The 26174-nt window shown below is 41.2% G+C and overlaps 2 protein-coding genes and 1 long non-coding RNA gene across 6 annotated transcripts; 2 read left to right on the plus strand and 1 right to left on the minus strand.

Annotated features, from left to right (window-relative positions):
- Window positions 1–363: 363 nt before the first annotated feature.
- Window positions 364–24553, minus strand: LOC311147126 (complement factor H-related protein 1-like). Of its 4 annotated transcripts, XM_084183755.1 has the most exons (8): window positions 24451–24553; window positions 23990–24181; window positions 23597–23773; window positions 23037–23102; window positions 19947–19990; window positions 19698–19823; window positions 19363–19428; window positions 18664–19217 (listed from the first exon to the last, which is right to left on the minus strand). In XM_084183755.1, the coding sequence occupies exons 1-8, from the start codon at window positions 24509–24511 to the stop codon at window positions 19212–19214; spliced, it is 738 nt and encodes a 245-aa protein (XP_084039881.1). In that variant the 5' UTR covers window positions 24512–24553; the 3' UTR covers window positions 18664–19211. The 4 variants fall into 4 exon arrangements, 2 of the variants coding, with proteins under 2 accessions (XP_084039881.1, XP_084039882.1); XR_014614742.1 differs by lacking the exons at window positions 18664–19217; window positions 19363–19428; window positions 19698–19823; window positions 19947–19990; window positions 23037–23102 and adding exons at window positions 364–810; window positions 1002–1748; window positions 1974–2147; window positions 2258–2428; XR_014614743.1 differs by lacking the exons at window positions 18664–19217; window positions 19363–19428; window positions 19698–19823; window positions 19947–19990; window positions 23037–23102 and adding exons at window positions 364–830; window positions 1002–1748; window positions 1974–2147; window positions 2258–2428.
- LOC311146910 (zinc finger and BTB domain-containing protein 41-like) lies at window positions 2831–16801 on the plus strand (the record flags this gene model as incomplete). The annotated part of the gene is made up of 10 exons (XM_084183537.1): window positions 2831–2863; window positions 3855–3928; window positions 4863–4932; window positions 7259–7406; window positions 11833–11962; window positions 12297–12392; window positions 12607–12713; window positions 12887–12992; window positions 13379–13467; window positions 15899–16801. 10 exons carry the CDS (start codon window positions 2831–2833, stop codon window positions 16522–16524), a joined length of 1479 nt encoding a protein of 492 aa, XP_084039663.1. The 3' UTR covers window positions 16525–16801.
- On the plus strand, window positions 17772–18680 carry LOC311147134. Its single transcript, XR_014614749.1, has 2 exons — window positions 17772–17946; window positions 18105–18680. It is a non-coding gene; the product is annotated as an uncharacterized lncRNA (long non-coding RNA).
- Window positions 24554–26174: the final 1621 nt, after the last annotated feature.

The following is a 26174-nucleotide window of genomic DNA, read 5'->3' on the forward strand; positions in this document are numbered from 1 at the left end:
TGCTGATGCTTTGAATTGATATGGTGCCAATTGCCAAATAGAGGAGAACATCTTAAAGATCCACAAAGCTTTATCATATTAAATGTATAGATTCAGACATTTTTGTTTAATTTTGACATGTCTGTGTCCACCTTCTTCTATGAAGACCATATCTTCAGATTTCACCTTCCACTAGATTGTATTCATCGTACTGTTCAAACTATTAAAATATGTTTAATGGTGAGTTCTGTGTTTTGATCTTCTGAATATGTTTCTGGATAGTTAGTTGGTGGTTACTGTCAACTGTTGCTGTGTGTTGTGTTTGACACATTTGTTTGTGAAATGATTTGGTGTAAAACCAACATACGCATATAAAAGCACACACAAATGTATAATTATATATTTTCTACATGCATCCATGTCCATTGTATACCGTACATTCAATTGATTTGACTTTCATTGACTATCAGTAGTTTGCTGCTTTAAATAAATGGAGGATCAATATCAAGTGTATCGCTGATCAGCTGTTTCATCAATTGTTTACCTAACCATTATCATATTCAACATGTCTTTTTCATTACTTTTTAATCATTCAGAAGGATTGTTTAAATCTTGTCAGACAGCCTCCTATCCTAAGATGGTGGTCCTCCATTCCTCTCTGCTCCCCTACTAACACCGTGTGTTGTAAGGCACATTCCATATCATGAACCAAATGTAAAAGCAATTTTATCAAACATATCACAAACAATCTTCATTCGTGGCCAACGTGGGAAGTCCTCTCTTCCAGGGGATTTGCTGCAGATTTGGGTGTGTTGCGTTGATTCAACGGCCCTTTTAAGAAAATACACCACCTTGTTGTAGTTACATAAGAGAATAGAGGCTCACTACAACTAATGGAAGCATTTATGGGACTGCCCTCAACATTTCTTGATTCTATTCATGTATATCTGACACTGAGAAAACCCCCATTGAAGTTTGATTGAGTTTAATAACTAACTGTGTAGAGATGCATAAACACTTACCAGATATTAGTTTTGCCAGTGTAGTGTCGAGTCAATGTTGCTAATTATGCTGTTAAACAAAGGAGTCCGCTTATACTGAGCTTTGATCATACGTTTTATTCATATCACAAGATTTCAGCATAAGTTTACAGATGTCATGATCACCCGGAGAGCAGTGTTTTCCAAATTACAATGTCCGCTCTAATGTTCTTTGTTCAAACCCAGTACTTATAATATTCTCCAAAATATGGGTGGCTCCCTCTACTGTCCAATCCCCTGTCTACAACACACACTCCCTGTCTGTTCTATGGGGTGTCACCCTAAAACAACTCCCTCTGAAACTAAATAAACATCCTCTCAGGTTCCACTTGAAAACATTAGCAAAGTCATAATTCTTAATACACTACACCAGTAACCTAAATGGGATGACATGTTAGTTAATCTTTAGAATCAAATGAGGCTTACAGTAGCATTTTCAGTAACTCACAAGTAAAACTATGTAACTTAAAGATAATAAGTCATTTTTCTCACTCTTGACAAAAACCTGTGAAGAATGTGTTTCAGTTGATTATGTTCTCTTTCCTACTGTTGCATTAGACTTACAATTGGTAGAGGTTGGATATCCATTCTCGCATCGAACATCTGCAACAAGAGGACGACCATAGGAATCAGTTTCTCCACAGGTAATTCTCTTAGGTCCTTCCTTTATAAACATATCTTGTGCAAGACCCAGCCAATGATGACGTCTTGATTCCAGTTTGCAGCCCACTTGGTAAAAAGAGAATGAATATAAAAGTGTTAATGAAGGCTTATACATTATGAGGCAAGACATTGAGTTTGTGATAATATATTTTATAGGGACTCATTTACAGTACACATTAAAAATAATGAACTAAACTAAATAATAAACAACTGATAAAGAAAGAAAACATTGTGTTGATTGAGTCCAGTATATTCTGTTTCTTTTTGTTGTGAATAACACATCATACATACATGTACATCTGTCAATGGTCACATGTCCATTCTGACATCGAACATCAGCAACAAGAGGTTGTCTGTAATAGTCCTGTTCTTTACAGAGAAATGTCTGACTCTCTCCTTCCTTCACAAACATATCTTTTGGAAGATCCAGCTGGTCAAAAGTCTTTTTTTCAATGGTACAGGGAGCTGGTATATAAAGAGTTGATATAAGAGTGTTAATGAAGGTTGATATATTATGAGACAATTAGGTGTGTGATGGTATCTTGATAATTTTAGCAAAAACATCATTTATTTACCTTTACAAGTGGGTAGCTCTGACCACCTTCGATCACTACGACACATCACTTTCTCTGGGCCCACAAGTTTGTAATAGTTAATGCATTTGTAGGTCAGTGCCATTTGATTGCTTTCAGGGTCAGTGATAAAATCCCCATTATCAACTGTTGGCTTCGCTCCACACCTATCAACTGAAGAACAAATACAGCTCTTCAGGATTACAAGGATAATGCACATATTGTTCTGAGACATTTCAGCTCATAAACCAGGCCACTGCCAGGTGAAAGGAATTGCAGTAACAATTAACTCTAAGCATTCAGGTATAATGCATTAGGATCAGCTATGATGCATTATAAGACTTGTCATTAGCATGTACGACCCCTTTATGTCTCTTGTAATCATGTCATAATGATCTGGACTAAATATCAGCCAGTTGAAAATTCTATGCATACAGAGACAAAACATATTAATTACATTTTACTAATTTAGCAGACGCTCTTATCCAGAGCGACTTACAGTTAGTGAGTGTATAATTTTTTTTCATACTGGCCCCTCGTGGGAATCGAACCCACAACCCTGGCGTTGCAAGCGCCATGCTCTACCAACTGAGCTACCCTGGGCCCACCGTGAGTGGGTCCCACCGTCCCACCGTCCCACCGTTGCGCCGCCGGTGTGATTCAGGACTTCTAACCTTTTTAACACAGTGTATTTGAGCTACAGACTTCCGGGTTGTACCATTGGATTTGTCTATTTCTTCTGCATCGGTTAGTACCAACCTGTGTGATTAACGAGGGCTGAGCTAGAGTGGTGTCTGTGAGACAGGGGCGGATCCCAAAGGGGCCCGGGGCCGGGTCTTTTTTACAAAAACGTCTGTGGAGTCAGAATGGTTTGAGCTACAAATTATTAAAAGCTATCTACGAACACTCACGTTTAACATGTTTTGCTTTATGACGCTCACAGGCTACACAAGAGTCGTTCGAAGGTAACGGGTTCTTCTACATAGAAGATCATAGGAAATCCTAAAACATAGTGTCTATGATACTGTAATATGCTCCAACTTTGGAAGTATGCTTGGGGTCATTGTCCATTTGGAAGACCCATTTGCGACCAAGCTTTAACTTCCTGACTGATGTCTTGAGATGTTGCTTCAATATATCTACATAATTTTCCTTCCTCATGATGCCATCTATTTTGTGAAGTGCACTAGTCCCTCCTGCAGCAAAGCACCTCCACAGCATGATGCTGCCACCCCCGTGCTTCCCGGTTGGGATGATGTTCTTCGGCTTGCAAGCGTTCCCCTTTTTCCTCCAAACATAACGATGGTCATTATGGCCAAACAGTTCTATTTTTGTTTCATCAGACCAGAGGACATTTCTCCAAAAAGTACAATCTTTGTCCCCATGTGCAGTTGCAAACCGTAGTCTGGCTTTTTTATGGCGGTTTTGGAGCAGTGGCTTCTTCCTTGCTGAGCGGCCTTTCAGGTTATGTCGATATAGGACTCGCTTTACTGTGGATATAGATACTTTTTACCTGTTTCCTCCAGCATCTTCACAAGGTCCTTTGCTGTTGTTCTGGGATTGATTTGCACTTTTCGCACCAGAGTACGTTCATCTCTAGGAGACAGAACGCAAGTGCTCCTTCTGCAACAAGCTGCACGCCAGCAAAAAGACCCTGGCCAAACACGTCAGAAGGTGAACCTTTGTGTCTGTCCCATCATCCTCTGTTCACCAGGGTTGGGGGTCAGTTCCATTTCAATTCAGCCAATTCAGGAAGTAAACAGAAATTCATATTCTAATAGAGAAGCTTTGAGGAACATTTGAATTGGGAATAGGAATTTCAGTTTACTTCCTAAATTGACTGAATTGAAATGGATTTGACCCCCAACCCTGATATTCACATTACACTCTTATACATATTCTATATTTTGGTTATTATAAATCCCTAACAATTGCGCTTTTAGGAAAAGAGTCACTCTAAATTAAAATGGTTGTAAATTAAAATCATGTTCTCATGAATAAAAATATGAGGTTATTTATTTAGTGGTTGGATTGAAACCTTAACAGCCCTTCTAAACTAGGAGCTGGTTTCCCAGACCCAGATTAAGCCTAGTCCTGGATTAACAATCATTCTCAATAGAGAATCTTTATTCAAAGTGCGTTTTAGTCTATAACTAGGCTTAATCTGGGTCAAGGAAACCATTGCTAGATGAGTTAAAGCTTGTTTGTAGTCTTTCAGGGTAAAGGGGTCTCTGGGTAGTAGTAATCTGAATTAATCATTATATACCCTGATCTAGATGTTATTAGCAATTATATAATGGTGATTCTTTAATTGCCCTTCAGGGGATAAACAGAGTTTATTTTATTTAATTAAATGGTTTACGCTGTAGTCCACCATTCGTGTCCTTTTCTCACTTAGTTCTATGTAGTGTACTTAAAGTTAAAATAATGAGCTTTGCCACCTTGTGGACACGTGTCACAGTGCAGTTCAGTGTCAAAGGGATCCAGACAGGTCAATGCACAGTTGTACTGTATGTTTATATTGAGGCTCTCTGGTCCCCAAGGAGTGAAAAGGAATGAATAATGAAGTCAAGTGTGTACTACCTATGTGTTACCACTGTGCTTTCAGGTTCCACCCGGACCACATTCAAGAGTTCCTGGCCATGAGGAAGAAGAAGAACGAGGGATGGAAGTGTGATGTAAGCTTTGACTTGTTTTATTTTATGAAACACAATCCAAAAAAGAAAATTGTCAGATAACGGACACAGTATAGAAAAGGAGGTAAAGAGCAAAATGCTAGCCCCAAGATTCAGACTACAATCATATTTTGAAGGGATCACTCCCCTTGAGCCCTTATAATATGAATGTCTCTTGCTGATCAATATCAACACTTTGAGCCTAAGAAGTTTGGTTTTAACATTTTGCATTTTTGTCATTTAGCAGACGCTCTTATCCAGAGCGACTTGCATACATTTTTTGTACTGGTCCCCCGTGGCAATCAAACCCACAACCCTGTTGTTGCAAGCGCCATGCTCTACCAACTGAGCCACATGGTAGTTTCACAACCTTTATCTTATCAAGTTCAAGTGTCAAGTCTATTATGACATCATTACATAACCATATGAAATTAAATGTATTTTAGAAGTTGAGTTGAGGCAAGGACCACTCTAAAATATATACAGTGCCTTCGGAAAGTATTCAGACCCCTTAACCTTTTCCACATGTTGTTACGTTGCAGCCTTATTCTAAAATGGATTCAATAGTTTTGTTTCCTCTCATCAATCTACACACAATACCCCATAATGACAGAGCAAAAACAGATTTTTAGAAATTTCAGCTAATTTATTAGAAATAAAAAACAGAAATATCACCTTTACATAACTATTCAGACCCTTTACTCAGTACTTTGTTAAAGCACCTTTGGCAGCGAGTCTTCTTAAGTATGACGCTACAAGCTTGGCTCACCAGTATTTGGGGAGTTTCTCCCATTCTTCTCTGCAGATCCTCTCAAGCTCTGTCAGGTTGGGTGGGGAGCGTCGCTGCACAGCTATTTTCAGGTCTCTCCAGAGATGTTCGATCGGGTTTAAGTCCAGGCTCTGGCTGGTCCTCTCAAGGACATTCAGAGACTTGTCCCGAAGCCACTCCTGCATTGTCTTGGCTGTGTGCTTAGGGTCGTTGTCCTGTTGGAAGGTGAACCTTCGCCCCAGTCTGAGGTCCTGAGCACTCTGGAGCAGGTTTTCATCAAGGATCTCTCTGTACTTTGCTCCGTTCATCTTTGCCTCGATCCTGACTAGTCTCCCAGTCCCTACCGCTGAAAAACATGATGCTGCCACCACCATGCTTCACCGTAGGGATGGTGCCAGGTTTCCTCCAGACGTGACGCATGGCATTCAGGCCAAAGAGTTCAATCTTGGTTTCATCAGACCAGAGAATCTTGTTTCTCATGGTCTGAGAGTCTTTAGGTGCCTTTTGGCAAACTCCAAGCGGGCTGTCTTGTGCCTTTTACTGAGGAGTGGCTTCCGTCTGGCCACTCTACCATAAAGGCCTGATTGGTGGAGTGCTGCAGAGATGGTTGTCCTTCTGGAAGGTTCTCCCATCTCCACAGAGGAACTCTAGACCATCGGGTTCCTGGTCACCTCCCTGACCAAGTTCCTTCTCCCCCGATTGCTCAGTTTTGCAGGGTGTTCTTGGGGACCTTTAATGCTGCAGAATTTTTTTGGTACCCTTCCCCAGATCTGTGCCTCGACACAATCCTGTCTCGGAGCTCTACGGACAATCTTCAACCTCATGGCTTGGTTTTTGCTCTGACATGCACTGTCAACTGTGGGACCTTGTATAGACAGGTGTGTGCCTTTCCAAATCATGTCCAATCAATTGAATTTACCACAGATGGACTCCAATCAAGTTGTACAAACATCTCAAGGATGATCAATGAAAACAGGATGTACCTGAGCTCAATTTTGAGTCTCATAGCAAAAGGTCTGAATAGTTATGAAAATAATGTTTTTCTGTTTTGTATTTTTTTAAATAAATTTGCAAACATTTCTAAAAACCTGTTTTAGCGTTGTCATTATGGGGTATCGTGTGTTGATTGCTGAGGATTATTTTTTATTTAATCCCTTTTAGAATAAGGCTGTAACGTAACAAAATGTGGAAAAAGTCTAGGGGTCTGAATACTTTCTGAAGGCACTGTACCTACAGATGCAATGCAGTAAATGGAAAACTTGTAGTGTATATGAGGTTTAAAAAGACTTTCCACTTAGAAATGTCAGACTTGAAATGTATAAACCCCTACAAAAATTGTCCTTTAATTATAATCCTCATAATAATTCACATTTCCTGTTGTTGCAGGACTATTTTCCTGCTGTAGCAAACTGGCTCAAATTAAGATCCTACATCTGTACACGTCACATAATATTCACAGAATACATATTCCACAGAATGATACATTTTCACGTTCACTGCAAGTACAGTCAGTGTATTCTCGTATCCTCACCTGCTCTCTCTCTGATATTCCGGGTTCAGATCTGCCACAAGTCTTTCACACGTAGGCCTCATCTGGAAGAGCACATGATTCTACACACGCAAGACCGACCCTTCAAATGTGCCTTCTGTGACGACTACTTCAAGTCCAGGTTTGCCCGCTTGAAGCATCAAGAAAAGTATCATTTAGGTAATGAACGGGAAATTTCATTTGATTGCTTTATCCAACATATTTAGATAATAGATCAATGTATTGTACCTCTTGACTTGAGGCGTACAGATATATTGCATTATGATGAGTCCATAATGCTTTATTGGCCTTGTCATAAGTATGAATTAACTGCTTATAATGTGTTAGGATAGTGATGAATCGGTTATTATCTGTCATTTGAGCTAGTTGAAAGGCGAGACATATTATAAGTTATCATGGTTATAACAAGTAATAATACGTTATAACTATATGCCCTAAGTAAAGTGTTACTGTTATATCCCCTTGGATTGATGAGGAATTGAAAAATGGTATGGTTGAGAGGGATGAGGCAAAAGGTATGGCATACAGTGGCTTGCGAAAGTATTCCACCCCCTTGGCATTTTTCCTATTTTGTTGCCTTACAACCTGGAATTAAAATTTTGGGGGGGTTTGTATCATTTGATTTACACAAAATGCCTACCACTTTGAAGATGCAAAATATGTTTTCTCGTGAAACAAACAAGAAATAAGACAAATAAACAGAAGACTTGAGTGTGCATAACTGTTCACCCCCCAAAGTCAATACTTTGTAGAGCCACCTTTTGCAGCAATTACAGCTGCAAGTCTCTTCGGGTATGTCTCTATAAGCGTGGCACATCTAGCCACTGGGATTTTTGCCCATTCTTCAAGGCAGAACTGCTCCAGCTCCTTCAAGTTGGATGGGTTCCGCTGGTGTACAGCAATCTTTAAGTCATACCACAGATTCTCAATTGGATTGAGGTCTGGGCTTTGACTAGGCCATTCCAAGACGTTTAAATGTTTCCCCTTAAACCACTCAAGTGTTGCTTTAGCAGTATGCTTAGGGTCATTGTCCTGCTGGAAGGTGAACCTCCATCCCAGTCTCAACTCTCTGGAAGACTGAAACAGGTTTCCCTCAAGAATTTCCCTGTATTTAGCGCCATCCTTCAATTCTGACCAGTTTCTCAGTCCCTGCCGATGAATGGTATTCTCGGGGTGATGAGAGGTGTTGGGTTTGCGCCAGACATAGCGTTTTCCTTGATGGCCAAAAAGCTCAATTTTAATCTCATCTGACCAGAGTACCTTCTTCCATATGTTTGGGGAGTCTCCCACATGCCTTTTGGCGAACACCAAATGTGTTTGCTTATCTTTTTCTTTAAGCAATGGCTTTTTTCTGGCCACTCTTCTGTAAAGCCCAGCTCTGTGGAGTGTACGGCTTAAAGTGGTCCTATGGACAGATACTCCAATCTCCGCTGTGGAGCTTTGCAGCTCCTTCAGGGTTATCTTTGGTCTCTTTGTTGCCTCTGATTAATGCGCTCCTTGCCTGGTCCGTGAGTTTTGGTGGGCTGCCCTCTCTTGGCAGGTTTGTTGTGGTGCCATATTCTTTCCATTTTTTAATAATGGATTTAATGGTGCTCCGTGGGATGTTCAAAGTTTCGGATATTTTTTTATAACCCAACCCTGATCTGTACTTCTCCACAACTTTGTCCCTGACCTGTTTGGGGAGCTCCTTGGTCTTCATGGTGCCGCTTGCTTGGTGGTGCCCCTTGCTTAGTGGTGTTGCAGACTCTGGGGCCTTTCAGAACAGGTGTATATATACTGAGATCATGTGACAGATCATGTGACACTTAGATTGCACACAGGTGGACTTTATTTAACTAATTATGTGACTTCTGAAGGTAATTGGTTGCACCAGATCTTATTTAGGGGCTTCATAGCAAAGGGGGTGAATACATATGCACACACCACTTTTCCGTTATTTATTTTTTAGCATTTTTTGAAACAAATTATTTTTTTCATTTCACTTCACCAATTTGGACTATTTTCTGTATGTCCATTACATGAAATCCAAATAAAAATCAATTTAAATTACATGTTGTAATGCAACAAAATAGGGAAAACGGTAAGGGGGAGGAATACTTTTGCAAGGCAAAAGTACTGCAAATTGAGAAATCACGTGACTAAACTGAATAAAAAGAAGAAGAAACTAAACTATGAAACAAAGATAAATGATTTGGAGCACCTTAAAATAAATATTGGGCAAAAAGGCAAACTCAGCTCCATCACTCATTGAATCAGATGGCTCATTCCTCACAAAACCCATTGATATTGCCAACTACTTTAATGATTTTTTCATTGGCAAGATTAGCAAACTTAGGCATTACATGACAGCAACAAACGCTGACACTACACATCCAAGTATATCTGACTAAATTGTGAAAGACAAGCATTGTTATTTTGAATTCCGTAAAGTAAGTGTGGAAGAGGTAAAAAAATGATTGTTGTCTATCAACAATGACAAGCCACCAGGGTCTGACAACTTGAATGGAAAATTACTGAGGATAATAGTGGATGATATTGCGACTCCTATTTGCCATATCTTCAATCTAAGCCTATTAGAAAGTGTGTGCCCTCAGGCCTGGAGGGAAGCAAAAGTCATTTCGCTACCTAAGATTAGTAAAGCCCCCTTTACTGGCTCAAATAGCCAACCAATCAGCCTGTTACCAACCCTTAGTAAACTACTGGAAAAAATTGTTTTTTGTCCAGATACAATTCTATTTTACAGTAAACAAATTGACAACAGACTTTTAGCACGCTTATAGGGAAGGACATTCAACAAGCACAGCACTTACACAAATTACTGATGATTGGCTGAGAGAAATTGATGATAAAAAGATTGTGGGGGCTGTTTTGTTAGGATTCAGTGTGGCTTTTGATGTTTTCGATCATAGTCTGCTGCTGGAAAAACGTATGTGTTATGGCTTTACACCCCCTGCTATATTCTGGATAAAGAGTTACCTGTCTAACAGAACACAGAGGGTGTTCTTTAATGGAAGCCTCTCCAACATAATCCAGGTAGAATCAGGAATTACCCAGGGCAGTTGTTTAAGCCCCTTACTTTTTTCAATCTTTACTAATGACATGCCACTGGCTTTGAATAAAGTGTGTCTATGTATGCGGATGACTCAAACTATACACGTCAGCTACTACAGCAACTGAAATAACTGCAACACTTAACAAAGAGTTGCAGTTAGTTTCGGAATGGGTGGCAAGGAATAAGTTAGTCCTGAATATTTCCAAAACTAAAAGCATTGTATTTGGGTCAAATCATTCACTAAACCCCAACTACATCTCGTAATGAATAATGTGGAAATTGAGCAAGTTGAGGAGTAACCCTGGATTGTAAACTGTCATGGTCAAAACATATTGATACAACAGTAGCTAAGATGGGACAAGTCTGTCCATAATTATAGCGCTGCTCTGCCTTCTTAACAGCACTATCAACAAGGTAGGTCCCAAAGGCCCTAGTTTTGCCACACCTGGACTACTGTTCAGTCGTGTGGTCAGATGCCACAAACAGGGACTTAGGAAAATTGCAATTGGCTCAGAACAGGGCAGCACGGCTGGCCCTTGGATGTACAAAGAGAGCTAACATGAATAATATGCATGTCAATCTGTCCCGTGTGGCTCAGTTGGTAGAGCATGGCGCTTGCAACGCCAGGGTTGTGGGTTCGATTTCCACGGGGGACCAGTATGGGAAAAAAGTATGAAAATGTGTGCACTCACTACTGTAAGTCGCACTGCATAAGAGTGTCTGCTAAATGACTAAAATGTAAATGTAAACTCTCCTGGCTCAAAGTGGAGGAGAGATTAACTTAATCACTACTTGTATTTGTGAGAGGTATTGACAAGTGGAAGGCACCAAGCTGTCTGTTTGAACTACTGGCACACAGCTTGGACACCCACGCATACCCCACAAGACATGTTACCAGAAGTATCTTCACATTCCCCAAGTCCAGAACAGACTAGTACTACATAGAGCCATGACTACATGGAACTCTATTCCACATCAAGTAAGAGATGGACGCAGTAGAATCAGTTTTTTAAAAATAACTAATACACCTTATGGAACAGCGGGGACTTTGAAGAGACACAAACACAGGCACAGACACACATACACATGATAAGACACACACTCTACACACACGTACACATGGATTTTGTTTTGTAGATATGTGGTAGTAGAGTAGGGGCCTGAGGGCACATACTTAATGTGTTGAGAAATCTGCTGTGAATGTATTGTAATGTTTTTAAAATTGTATAAACTGCCTCAGGAAGAGCAGCTGCTGCCTTGGCAGGAACTAATGGGGATCCATAATAAACCCCAGGAAGAGTAGCTGCTGCCTTGGCAGGAACTAATGGGGATCCATAATAAATACAAATACCATGTTCGGGTTTATTGTCCTCAAAAACATTGGGAGTCAAGGAAAATGTTGTATAATCATTGAAGAGAATTCTTTCAAGTTTGTAGAAGCTTAACTTTAGTCACTGATCAAATGTTGATATTGGATTGAGAAGTAAGGCTGTGACACTGGGATATTTAATTGACCTTTGACTCTGTCCACAGGTCCGTTCCCTTGTGACATCTGTGGCCGCCAGTTCAACGACACGGGTAACAGGAAGAGACACATTGAATGTACACATGGGGGCAAGAGAAAATTGACCTGCTTCATCTGTGGGAAGTCAGTGAGGGAGAGGTAGGATTGTCAAAACTTTTTTTGGGGTTGTGGGAAAATTCAATTCAAATGTAATCATAAAACAAGTAATAAAAAGCCTAAAATAAACAGCAGTGCTTAGAATACTGCACATATACGTGTGATTACATTGAACTTCTATGTTTTTATACACAACAACTACTAATGTTAAAACTTTTAACGAAACTTTTAACCAACTTGTTTTTAACAGTACTTTTTGGTGGCGGTATTGTGTCTATCTCTCACTGCTCACATGGTAACAATCTCAACTTTAGTGACTGGTCTACTATCAGTCTAACTCCATTGATTGTAATGTTGTTGTTTTTTATGTCCGTAGGACAACGTTGAGAGAACATTTGCGGATTCACAGTGGAGAGAAACCTCACCTCTGCAGTATCTGTGGACAGAGTTTCCGCCACGGCAGCTCTTATAGGTCAATATGCTTGGGCAGTTCATAACATACCTAGTTCTTATTGGCTATCACCTGTGGGTGGAGTCCCATGTTCAGCAGGTTTCTATTGGGTCGTTTTTGTCTTCTCCAGAGAAAATACTTTTGTCATAATTTAGTACAAAATAAATACAATGTTTGCCTGTTTTAATTGCATATTAAAATTTCTTAACTTTAACCCCAAACTCTATTCTGATAGGCTTCATCTTCGAGTCCACCACGACGACAAGCGCTACGAGTGTGACGAATGCGGAAAGACGTTCATACGCCACGACCATCTGACCAAACACCAGAAAATACACTCGGGTACGGTATACACACCTTCCGTGTTATGTTCCGTAGCTATGCAAAAGAGAGTAAAATGCTCCCCTGGGTTAGTTGTTCATACATGGTCCTGGGCCTGTTTGGATGTTTTTATGCTGCATATGAATTGTCTTACAGGACAATAATTGAATTGAATCTCCCTTGGTTGTTATCAGGGGAGAAAGCCCACCAGTGCGAGGAATGTGGAAAGTGTTTCAGGCGCCATGATCACCTGACCGTCCATTACAAAAGTGTCCACCTGGGAGAGAAGGTGTGGCAGAAGTAAGTGGTCCGGATGGTGGATGGAGATGGAGGGAATGGGCGCGTTCCAGGTTGACTACATTGGAGATGCATGTCAGATCTCACACCGCGGCTGACTACATTGCAGATGCGTGTCAGATCTCACACTGCGGCTGACTACATTGCAGATGCATGTCAGATCTCACAACGCGGCTGAATACATTGCAGATGCATGTCAGATCTCACAACGCGGCTGACTACATAACATATCAGCTAACCACATAATATGATATATGAAAAAACAAAAAAACAATGTATGCACTCACTAACTGTAAGTCGCTCTGGATAAGAGCGTCTGCTAAATGACTAAAATGTAAATGTAAATGTGAAAAGACTAAGCATTGGGAAAACTTGTGTGGATTCTATAGGTATAAAACAGCTGTGCATCAGTGTGAGGTTTGTAAGAAGGAGTTCAAAGGGAAGTCCAGTCTGGAAATGCACTTCAGGACACATTCAGGTAAGATGACAATAAAAGCTGTGAATGTCTGTTTGACTGGCAGCGTACCTTTCTTTTCACATCAACCCTTTATTGACATGTTAATCCAGAACAAATGTATTTGGTGGACATAGATGTCCAATAAATACAGTGGGGAGAACAAGTATTTGATACACTGCCGATTTTGCAGGTTTTCCTACTTACAAAGCATGTAGAGGTCTGTAATTTTTATCATAGGTACACTTCAACTGTGAGAGACGGAATCTAAAACAAAAATCCAGAAAATCACGTTGTATGATTTTAAAGTAATTAATTTGCATTTTATTGCATGACATAAGTATTTGATCACCTACCAACCAGTAAGAATTCCGTCTCTCACAGACCTGTTAGTTTTTCTTTAAGAAGCCCTCCTGTTCTCCACTCATTACCTGTATTAACTGCACCTGTTTGAACTCGTTACCTGTATAAAAGACACCTGCCCACACACTCAATCAAACAGACTCCAACCTCTCCACAATGGCCAAGACCAGAGAGCTGTGTAAGGACATCAGGGATAAAATTGTAGACCTGCACAAGGCTGGGATGGGCTACAGGACAATAGGCAAGCAGCTTGGTGAGAAGGCAACAACTGTTGGCGCAATTATTAGAAAATGGAAGAAGTTCAAGATGACAGTCAATCACCCTCGGTCTGGGGCTCCATGCAAGATCTCACCTCGTGGTGCATCAATGATCATGAGGAAGGTGAGGGATCAGCCCAGAACTACACGGCAGGACCTGGTCAATGACCTGAAGAGAGCTGGGACCACAATCTCAAAGAAAACCATTAGTAACACACTACGCCGTCATGGATTAAAATCCTGCAGCGCACGCAAGGTCCCCCTGCTCAAGCCAGCGCATGTCCAGGCTCGTCTGAAGTTTGCCAATGACCATCTGGATGATCCAGAGGAGGAATGGGAGAAGGTCATGTGGTCTGATGAGACAAAAATAGAGCTTTTTGGTCTAAACTCCACTCGCTGTGTTTGGAGGAAGAAGAAGGATGAGTACAACCCCAAGAACACCATCACAACCGTGAAGCATGGAGGTGGAAACATCATTCTTTGGGGATGCTTTTCTGCAAAGGGGACAGGACGACTGCACCGTATTGAGGGGAGGATGGATGGGGCCATGTATCACGAGATCTTGGCCAACAACCTCCTTCCCTCAGTAAGAGCATTGAAGATGGGTCGTGGCTGGGTCTTCCAGCATGACAACGACCCGAAACACACAGCCAGGGCAACTAAGGAGTGGCTCCGTAAGAAGCATCTCAAGGTCCTGGAGTGGCCTAGCCAGTCTCCAGATCTGAACCCAATAGAAAATCTTTGGAGGGAGCTGAAAGTCCGTAATGCCCAGCGACAGCCCCGAAACCTGAAGGATATGGAGAAGGTCTGTATGGAGGAGTGGGCCAAAATCCCTGCTGCAGTGTGTGCAAACCTGGTCAAGACCTACAGGAAACGTATGATCTCTGTAATTGCAAACAAAGGTTTCTGTACCAAATATTAAGTTCTGCTTTTCTGATGTATCAAATACTTATGTCATGCAATAAAATGCAAATTAATTACTTAAAAATCATACAACGTGATTTTCTGGATTTTTGTTTTAGATTCCGTCTCCCACAGTTGAAGTGTACCTATGATAAAAATTACAGACCTCTACATGCTTTGTAAGTAGGAAAACCTGCAAAATCGGCAGTGTATCAAATACTTGTTCTCCCCACTGTAGATGATAGGTCTGGCAGGTAGCATACCGACCTGCTTTAATTTCCTAGATAATTAACAGACGGTGTATTAGACCAGCAGCCATCAAACTATACACACGCTTCAATAAATGTATATTTTTGATCCGTTTTTTTATAAAGGTTTTTCAGTATTTTACAGGCAAAGGGCCACAACAAACAACAAAACCTCTACCTACCCCTTCTCCTCTCCTCTCCCTCCCCCCTCTCCTCTACCCCCCTCTCCTCTCCCTCCCCCTCTCCTCTCCCTCCCTCCCCCCTCTCCTCTACCTCCCTCCCCCCATCCTCTCCCTCCCCCCTCTCCTCTCCCTCCCCCCTCTCCTCTACCTCCCTCCCCCCTTTCCTCTCCTCTCCCTCCCCCCTCTCCTTTCCCTCCCCCTCTCCTATACCCTCTCCCCCTCTTCTCTACCTCCCTCCCCCCCCTCCTCTACCTCCCTCCCCCCTTTCCTCTCCTCTCCCTCCCCCCTCTCCTTTCCCTCCCCCCTCTCCTATACCTCCCTCCCCCTCTCCTCTACCTCCCTCCCCCCTCTCCTCTCCCTTCCCCCTCTCTTCTACCTCCCTCCCTCCTCTCCTCTACCCCCCCCCACCTCTCCCTCTCTCCTCTACCTCCCCCCCTCCCCTTTTTATCCTCTATTCTGTAATAATGTATGTCCAACTAACTTCCGTCATGTCTTCTGCAAGGTGAGAAACCTTACAGATGCCCCGTGTGCCAACAGACGTTCCGCATCAAGAAGACCCTCACCAAGCACATGGTGATCCACTCGGACGCCCGCCCCTTTAACTGCCCGCACTGCAGTGCCACCTTTAAAAGGAAAGACAAGCTGAAGTACCATAGGGACCATGTACACAGCGCTAAGTACACTGAGCAGCAGCAGCCTCTGGTAGTGCTGACAGAGGACAAGATGGTGACTCTGCCCTATAATACCCACGGCCCCTCCAAGGTGTACCGGGCTGAACCAAAGACCGTTCTCCAGAACGTCCCCTCCGACGTGTGTGTGCCTGTCACGCTGGTGCCCGTCCAGATGTCCAGGGTGGTCCCGGGGGTACAGGGTGACCTGGGGGGACATGTAACCTGCCCGCCCCAGGGCCAGGGGCAGCAGCAGACAGCTGGAGGGTACCAGAATGCCACGGAGCTGGCGTTCCTGGAGAAGTACACGCTTACCCCCCAGCCGGCCAACATTGTGCACCCGGTGCGGCCCGACCAGATGTTGGACCCCAGGGATCAGTCTTACCTGGGCACCCTGCTGGGCCTGGACTCTGCCACCCCTGTCCAGAACATCTCTAACTCGGACCACGTCGCCCACTGATCATCCCTCTCTATACTTCCCGTTTGGTAACAGTTTATTTAAAGGGTACATACATAAGGACATCATAACACATTTATAACCCATACGAAACTGAATAAGACCCTAGAGGTAACATTTATATGAAGGGTGCGGTTGTTAACATAAGCATTCACAATGCTCATGTACTGCTTATGTATGGGTTATGAATGGGTTATGTATACACACGCTTCAATAAATGTATCTTTTTGATCCGTTTTTTTATAAAGGTTTTTCAGTATTTTACAGGCAAAGGGCCACAACAAACAACAAAACCTCTACCTCCCCCTTCTCCTCTCCCTCCCTCCCCACTCCCCCTCCCCCCTCTCCTCTCCCTCCCCACTCTCCTCTACCTCCCTCTCCTTTCCCTCCCCACTCTCCTCTACCCCCCCTCTACCTCTCCCTCTCTCCTCCCCCTCCCTCCCCCCTCTCCTCTACCCCCCCTACTTCTCCCTCTCTCCTCCCCCTCCCTCCCCCCTCTCCTCTACCCCCCCCCCTACTTCTCCCTCTCTCCTCCCCCTCCCTCCCCCCTCTCCTCTACCCCCCCCCCTACTTCTCCCTCTCTCCTCCCCCTCCCCTTTTTATCATTTTTTTTATCCTGGGTTATGAATGTGTTATGAATGGGTTATGTATGGGTTATGAATGGGTTATGAATGTGTTATGAAGTATTTATGTAGCTAGCCTTAAAATAAAGTGTAACCATGTTCTTTTAACCCCTGCAGCTTATTCAGGGCAGAACGCTCTGATTGAAACAGATGGTGTAGATCAGACCTAGCTCTCAGCCGTGTGGAACAGGGAATGTCGTCAGATGCATTTGTGATATTTCTATCTGCAACCGTCCAAACGTTGCACCACGTTGATTGAGCCCCAAGTCTTCTATCAAATTGGCTGCTTATCTTCAAAGAGCACTTTTTAAAGTTTCTCTTGTCACACAAAAGCCTAAGATCTCTGTCATTCCATGAAATGAGTGTGAGTGAGTGATGTATATTGTGACAGGAGCCTGATTGTCCCCATACAAAAGGTAATTCCAGAACAGGTGTCTCCAACTCATTTCCAATGAGCTGGCTGTAAGTCTAAATCTTACAGGTGTAATCTGGATATTTATTCACAATTTAAATTGAATCAAGGTATTACACAACGCATTTACCCCCATTCAAATCAAGTTCCATAGTATTCCACATGTTCCTTACCAGTTACCACAGAACTCTATTGTGATAATGAATCTAGGTGTTTTCAGCCTGTTGCTCCGGGGTGAAGTTTCTCCTGTACAGATCTAGGATCAGATTCCCCTCCCCCAATCGTAGCCATAACCAATTACACCATCAGCAGGGAAAATGCAAAACTGATCCAGGATCAGCGTTTAGGGGTGACGTCCCTACACCCAGCGGGCTCCTCAAAACTAGAAAGGTCTGTTTAATCAGTGTATCATGAGGTCAACCACTTCTGAATCAATCTTTAAAAGTATTCTGTATATAATGTATATCATGTACTACCTCTGTCTTTCAAATGAATTGTTTGTACCCGGTTACTTCCTCATACCATGTTGTTTCTTTTACAATGGACAGGAGGGAACAGCCTGTATGTATAAAACGTCCTGATCTAGGATCAGGTCACCCCCCTGTCCAGGTAATCTTATTCATTATGATCTAAAAGGCTAAACTGATCCTAAATCAGCACTGCTACTTTGAGATGCTTGATACATATGATGGGTTTCTGTCTGGGGATGTACTGTATGTTGCCTTATAGGGGATCACCATGTTCATTAATGTGCATTTATAAACCGGGTGGTTCGAGCCCTCAATGCTGATTGGCAGAAAGCCTTGGTATATCAGACCATATACCTCGGGTATGACAAAACAGTTATGTTTACTGGTCTAATTATGTTGGTAACCAGTTTGTAATAGCAATAAGACACCTCAGGGGTTTGTGGTATATGGCCAATATACCACGGCTAAGGGCTGTATCCAGGCACTCTGCGTTGCGTCGTGCTTAAGAAAAGCCCTTTGCCGTGGTATATTGTCCATATACCACACCCCCTCTGGCCTTATTGCTTAAATAAACTCGACTTCTCTCTCTCTCTGTCCGTCCAACACAACCTCTAAATAAAGAAAACCATGTGCAAGATACAGGAAGATAATTTATAGTGTCCCACGTATACATTCATTTACTGTATTTAAATCATTTATTGACATAAAGGTTCAGTGTTGTTTCTACATTTAATTCAGTCATGAGCAGTTCTCTACAGCACAAGTCATTTTACTTTTACTGATCGTTCCATTGTTCCTCTCCACAGCACGAACGGATGAGAATAATGAAGTGTATTGCTGATGATTTCTTTGTCCCCGAAGCCCCAAGACCCCCCTTCATTTATTGTCCAACACACAGTACATCAACAGTTGTATAACCGCAACAGAGGCTGATGTGATGTGGTGGAACTGTTTTGACAATGTCCTATTATCCTCAACTTGAATTACTTCAGAATTGTAGAATTGTTCCAAATTATTTTCTCTATCCATCCCTAAGATGATGGAGATCAAGATGGAACCGTACTCTGCTCCCCTCCATTTTAACCACTTGTGCTATAAATCATATTCTATATCATGACCCAAATGTAAAAGCAACTTTATCAGTTATATCCTAAACAATCTATTGTTGCACTTCTTCTCTTGTTCCTAGCCCTGTGAAGAAAAACACATGTGTTGTGATATGTGAACAAATGGACAAGGTATCGTCCTCACTTACACACGTCTTTCAATAAGTCACATCTTCATCATGAACAACCTGAACTAGAAATCATAATAAATGAATCCTGTAAACTCTTACGAGTTTTGCAATCCACCGTGTAGGGATGCACAAAACTTTCCCATTATGGATCCACATTTTCCTAACCTGAATGGGATGACATGGTAGTTCATATTTTGAGAGAAAAATAATAGGCCTACTGTAACATTTATTTAAGTACAACTATTGTAACTAAGATACAAAATACACCTAGCCAGAGGTGTGTCTGTACTGAGAATGACTGGTTCATAGAGGAAGGGAATTGTTTCTCTTCTTTTCCAGAGGAAAGCATAGTCTTGCCCCACTAGCTACATTAGCATATTAAGGTATCTAGGCAATTGGTAGATTTCAGAAAGTTTTTTTTGTTTTTGACTTACCACAGTTTTCCTCGTCGCTGTTGTCGGAGCAGTCGTCGTCGTCATCGCACCTCCAGATGGTCGGTATACACCTTCTGTTATTGAACTGAAACTGGCCTTCCCTTCACTTCCGCAAGGCCTCATGACCTGTTGGAGAGAGTTATGGTAGATGTGAAAATGAACCTGGTAGGAAATGCGGTATTAGTGATTGAATTCAGCAAGCACAAATTAATAGTTCCCATAGGTTCCATTTGTTGTTATTGACTTTACCTGCATTAGTTTAGATTTCAGCAAGGAAACCTGTGAAAAGACCCCTTTAAAATAAACAATACATTCCCATTATGTCTTTAATGAATGACCCAGCTAAGCTTTACAGTATAGCAGCATATAAAAAAATATTGTGATATTTCTTATTTCTTTATTTTTCTGGATTATGTGTGTATTGTTGATTTATTTTAATTTGTTTTATTACCATGTATCACTGCATTGTTGGAGCTAGAAACACAAGCATTTCGCTGCACATGCCATAACATCTGAAAATCTGTGTACGTGACCAATAACCTTTGATTAGATTTTTGATTAAGGGGAAGTTCAGGATTTCACAACTTAATGTTAGATGCTTCCTCACCCTGAAAGTAGTCTGTGGATCCAAAAAAAGTAATCCATGATTCTGATTTCTTTAAACAGCCACTACAAACTTCTGCTAACTTTAGCCACCACAAGTGAATGGGGCATGTAAACTAAAATAACATTTCATTTTTCACATGCTTCGTAAACAACAGGTGTAGACTAACAGTAAAAAACGTACTTACTGGTCCTTTTCCAACAATGCAGAGTTAAAGATTTCCCCCCCAAATCACCTTTAAAGTGGCAATCCGCAGTTGAAACAATAACAAAGTGTCCTCCACTCCACTCCACTGTTTTGGTAAAAAGCTGAGAGATGGGGCTGGAGAAATATAACCACTCTCAAATTGATAGACAGAGCTATGGATGTAAGGACTGACCATCCATTATATCAAAATTATAGTTTGAACCATGTTTTGAGGCTGTATAGTGTTTGTTTAGATTTACTTTGTTTTTTAAACATTGGAGTAAAACAAGCTTCACATGATTTTTTTTTTTTTTTTGGGGGGGGGGATTCCTGACCATATCCTGCTTCTTCTCTTCACCAGATAAGGGAGTCCTGGATTTCCTTTTTCTAGAACGGCTGCTTCTCATTTGAGTAATTAGGCTAAGCGAAGCTCAGATTGCTTGAACTGGCAACATTCCAAACGGTCCTCATGTTGACGATAGACAAAACGATGGACATGGAGTCAAAAGACAAAAGCCTGATATTTCACAAGTCTAGAACAGGGAACAATTGTAACAAAGTACAAGGAATATATTCACATATTTAGCAAAAAAAAAGTAATATGTCCCCCGCCGCAAAATCCAGAGAGGGAGCCTGGCAGAAAATTGTCGACAGAGTAAATGCACAGGTGAAGTGGCACGATTCCAATATCTAATAGGGCTAGCTTACACACATGGGTGATTAGTAATAATGCTTTCACTTTATAGAGCACTTTTATTGCAACGTTGGTGATATTAAGTGTCAAGGTAATGGCCTAATATGTAAGTTGTAGTAGCCTATGTCATAATTGCAGTTGTAGGCCATTCCATAGCCTATGTAGGATGAATAATAACGTATTTAATTCATAATGCTTTTCATGACAACACGTGCAACAATGTGTGCTATGTTTAGTTGTAACCACATGGGAGTCACAGATCATCTGACCAAAGAAGTAAGGAAGATCATTGAGTTTAATGACTGTTTCTGAAAATTATTTTGGTTTAGTGAAGGTATAGGCTACAGTATTCAATAGCCACCTGTTTATGCTGTGAAAATATTTTCTCCTTCATTTGTTCCAGAGGGTTTTGAATGAGGATGTGTCCCATCTATAGAACCAATGATGTTTGGAAAATCTGCGGGATGAATTAGGCTATTTATAATTTGTATCATGTTGCCTAGTCTTATCAATTTGAGATTAGCAAAGCATCGCTGGCAGTCAACTGACAACAGCCTACTGTACCTGCCATTCTGTAAAAGTCCTCCTTGATTATAAGGACAGCTTGATGGCCAGGGCATGCATCAAAGACATAAAAAAATCTATTCAATGGGAGGCAGACTCTTCTTACGGCTCTACGCACAGTTGCCTTGCCAAATCGTTCAGCATCGCCTACCTTGTATAGGAAACTTCCAGTGGCAGAAAATCGCAAAGCATTAAAGAGTTTGTATAGCAGTCAAAGCGAAATCGTGTTGGGTTACATTTCTACGGGTTGAGTAAGTTGGCCAGATAAACTATAACGTTCCAAAATAAAATCTGAATGATCTAAAGCAGTAGTTCCCAACCTTTTTTGGTTACTGTACCACCAACTGAATTTTGCTCTGTCCGGAGTACCCCTGAAGTACGCCCTCATGTGCATTTTACCAGTAGGCCTATGGTCTCATGAGTCTTCTCAAGTACCCACTGTGGATAGGCCAAGTACCCCCAGGGGTCCTAGTACCCCTGGTTGGGAACCACTGATCTAAAATATCTATTTGAGCTCTAATAATTAGTTCCCTTTGTAATGCATGCAGGGCGAATAATGCAGGCTCCGATGTCAAGTGGATTTTCCAAGAAGGGACAGGCCATAGTGATAGACAAAAATCTGATTGACAGAGAAGCCCCGTCTTTTTTCACCAGGACAGGCTAAGTCTGAGATCAAGTTAACCTAGTAATTAACCTGATACCTACTAGGTTAATTTGATTTTAGCCTGTCCTGGTGAATAAATACGGCACTTCTCCGCTAATCAGATTTTGTTTGTCACTATGGCCTGTCCCTTCTTGGAAAATCCACTTGACATCGGAGCCTGCGTTGTTCGCTGAGCATTAGGTTGGAATAATACTGTGAAAATTGTGATAATGTCCTTTTAGTGTAAGAGCTGTATGAAAATTTCACCTAAAATTTCAGGCAGTTTTGGTGGGATGGAGTTTTTGCTGAAAATGAGTTAATAGACCAATAACAAAGAGAGTTCCAAACCTCTGCCAAAAACAGCGAGTTTTCAGTTTTCCCTTCCCCACTCAGACCACTTGCAGACAGTGCTAATAAAATTATTTCTTAAGAAATTGCTCTTTGCTAAAGAGGCTATTTTTGTTTATTTTTCACCATTTAATTCAAAACAATCACATTAAAGGTACTTAATTGTTACCCAAAAAGTGATTTGATATTGAGATAAAAACATCTGCATTGGGACCTTTAAGGCGGTTATATACACAGTTTCGGCCTCAATTTATATAATGTTGGTACGATGAGGATCAGCAACTAAAAGGCTTGAATTACCTGTTGTAACTCTAACGGGTCTGCTAGTGGGTCTGATGCTGTGTAAGCTGCTTCCATCCATGATTTCTGTTGGAGACAGATAGATACAGTGTAATGTGAAAGTCAACCTGGTTCATGTTGATAGAGGAAAATGTGATTATTACATGAAATGCTATTGGCTCACTTTAGCCTTTTCCATGAAATGGCTAAGAAACAAGGGTTATGGTCATTTTTAAACCTGTGGTTATACTATTAGAAACTCTTCTAGAGGACTCAAAGTTAATACTTGACACAAAAAAACAGTACAGATGTCAGAATAAAGAAATCAGTTGGATCTTAAAGGGATAGTGTGATATTTTGGCAATTAAGCCCCTTTTCTACTTACCTAGAGTCAAATGAACTCATGGATACCATTTTTATATCTCTGCATCCAGTAGGAAGGAAGTTAGACATAGTTTTGCGATTCAATGACTGGAAGTCTACCGGAACGGCTAGCATGCTCAAGTTCATCTGACTCTGGGTAAGTAGGAGAAGAGCTTAATTGCCGAAATCTGGCACTATCCCTTTAAGTCAGTACTCACTGCATGTGGGGGCTGAGGTCCATTCTCCTGAAAGGCATAATATATCTGCATTCCCCTCCATCATGAAGGATTTATTGCATTCATAAACCACTATTGATCCATCTCTGAACTTGTTTTGATATTGTTGAACGATGGTTGCATGGTCCACTTGAGGAGGCGCATCACAAGAACGACTGGCTGTGAAGATAAAGTACAAACAATGATTAGTGAAGAAACAAAAGACAACGAAGTACAAGAGATGATAATACTGAATGTTGTTCACAACACAAATGTATCATATGCCCTGTCACACCAAAATCCCCTCTTTCCTATACCTAAAGGGATAGTCTTCTGAGTTTTTACACCACATAAGACTCTTTGCTATAGATCAAGGTTAGAGCAGACAGTACTTACCCTTACACAGAGGACTATCAGACCATCTACCATTCTCACATTTGATTATCCCCCACCACCCTTCCATTGGTGTCTTCAGACCTCTATCACAGGCATAGGTCAAGGTCATGCCATCCTGGTACATTTCCTGCTCCGGGTCAACAAAGCCATTGTCCAGTTGGGGTCTTTGACAGCCTTTTCCAGATTCTTGAGCTGAAAAATGACAGAACATACATTTATTATTATCCATCATTTGTCTGCACAATGACCTTTGTTCAACAAATACAGTATATCTTGGCTAAGAAATTAATAGATGAGTGTTTCTGCCATGTACTAGGCCTTTTTATTAATTACACGTGACACCAAATATAGGCACTGCCTTAAGAAAAAAGATCACTGCACACAATTAATTGCATATATGTAAAGAATACAAAACGCAATTTTCTTTGAATGAATAGTGTATATCAAAATACCTTCCTTACCTTTAACTTTGTAGGACCAGATATGCAGTACGATAATGACATACAGTGGTATTTCCTTCATTCTCTCCACTGGTGTTACATGTACACTAAGAAATGAACTAACTGTAGTGTGAGTCTGAGTTGGGGCATTTTAAATGTAACCAAGGTCATTATTGTCAGGGGTGGATCTTAAACTTGTGCTTTTGCGCGGCACTGTGGGAAAATACAAGATGTCACAATTGACAACGAAGGCTTTTTTTTTACAGTGGAAAGAAAGTGAATGTATTAACATTTAAATATTATTGTTTTTTTTATATTGTTTTTGTTCAAATCCGAAATTATGTGTTTCATTCTTTTTTTTAAACAACAATCTTATGTTAAGACCCATGAAACTGTCAAATGGGCCAACAACTACTTCCAAATATTTCTTATTTTCTGTAAACGTCTCACCAAAGTTATTAGTATTTGATCATTTTGAGACTGTTTCAGATGCATCCATGTTGAGAAATGTAAATGACTGCTGTCATGCAAGGTGCCATATTGTGCTTTTGTTAACAATTCATTTTAGGAAATGTCCATGAGTATGTTCCTGTGAAAATATGAATCCACACAAAAAGAATGTTGTGTTAAGATATTAACTAATCAATTGTTGACACGTGTGTAGTTTTGATGGAGATATTTGATTTAAAGACATATATTGAAAATGAAAGCAATATTGGATTTTGCAATGACAATTGGTTATTTTGTAAAATTAGAAGTATGTTTTGCGATGTCTGAATTAACTGTTTTAAGAGCATTGACCTTTGTTCCCTTCAAATCAATTGAGAGAAACTGTAAATTCCAGAGGGCAGGCTTTGAAATCTATTGATTTGATGAGGTGTGAATGAAGGAGTCAGGCGCAAGAGGTAAAACACCGAAGTCCAGAGTTTATCCCGTTTACATAAATAAAACGCACCTAGCGTCAAAACAAAACTATCACAAGGGAAATATTCCACCTTGGCAATAACAGGAAGAGTACCTCAACCGAGCTACTCGCTCTCACAATGAAACAATCACTCACAAAGACAAGGGGAACAGAGGGAACACGTATACACATACTAATTAGGGGAATGAGCACCAGGTGTGTGTGATTGACAAGACAAGACATGACAAGTGGAGTGATGAGAATGGGATCGGCAGTAGCTAGTAAGCCGGTGACGACGAACGCCGAAACCTGCCCGGACAAGGAGGGGAGGCAGCCTCGGCGGAAGTTGTGACAGTTGAAGTCATGAAGCAGATTTTAAGGCATACATACAGTGGGGAAAAAAGTATTTAGTCAGCCACCAATTGTGCAAGTTCTCCCACTTAAGAAAGATGAGAGAGGCCTGTAATTTTCATCATAGGTACATGTCAACTATGACAGACAAATTGAGAAAAGAAAATCCAGAAAATCACATTGTAGGATTTTTTATGAATTTATTTGCAAATTATGGTGAAAAATAAGTATTTGGTCACCTACAAACAAGCAAGATTTCTGGCTCTCACAGACCTGTAACTTCTTCTTTAAGAGGCTCCTCTGTCCTCCACTCGTTACCTGTATTAATGGCACCTGTTTGAACTTGTTATCAGAATAAAAGACACCTGTCCACAACCTCAAACAGTCACACTCCAAACTCCACTATGGCCAAGACCAAAGAGCTGTCAAAGGACACCAGAAACAAAACTGTAGACCTGCACCAGGCTGGGAAGACTGAATCTGCAATAGG

Source organism: Coregonus lavaretus, assembly GCF_964263955.1.
Source record: "Coregonus lavaretus genome assembly, chromosome: 19".
In the NCBI taxonomy this organism is placed as follows: domain Eukaryota; kingdom Metazoa; phylum Chordata; class Actinopteri; order Salmoniformes; family Salmonidae; genus Coregonus; species Coregonus lavaretus.

What these genes read in the sequence shown, in the direction of transcription:
- LOC311147126 (XM_084183755.1), bottom strand. Translation starts at nt 24,511, where the DNA reads ATGAAGGAAATACCACTGTATGTCATTATCGTACTGCATATCTGGTCC. An exon ending in ACCCGTTAGAGTTACAACAG is followed by an intron (nt 19,991 to 23,036) that starts GTAATTCAAGCC and finishes TTTATTTTAAAG; the next exon opens with GGGTCTTTTCACAGGTTTCC. An exon ending in TGAAATCTAAACTAATGCAG is followed by an intron (nt 19,824 to 19,946) that starts GTAAAGTCAATA and finishes TCTCTCCAACAG; the next exon opens with GTCATGAGGCCTTGCGGAAG.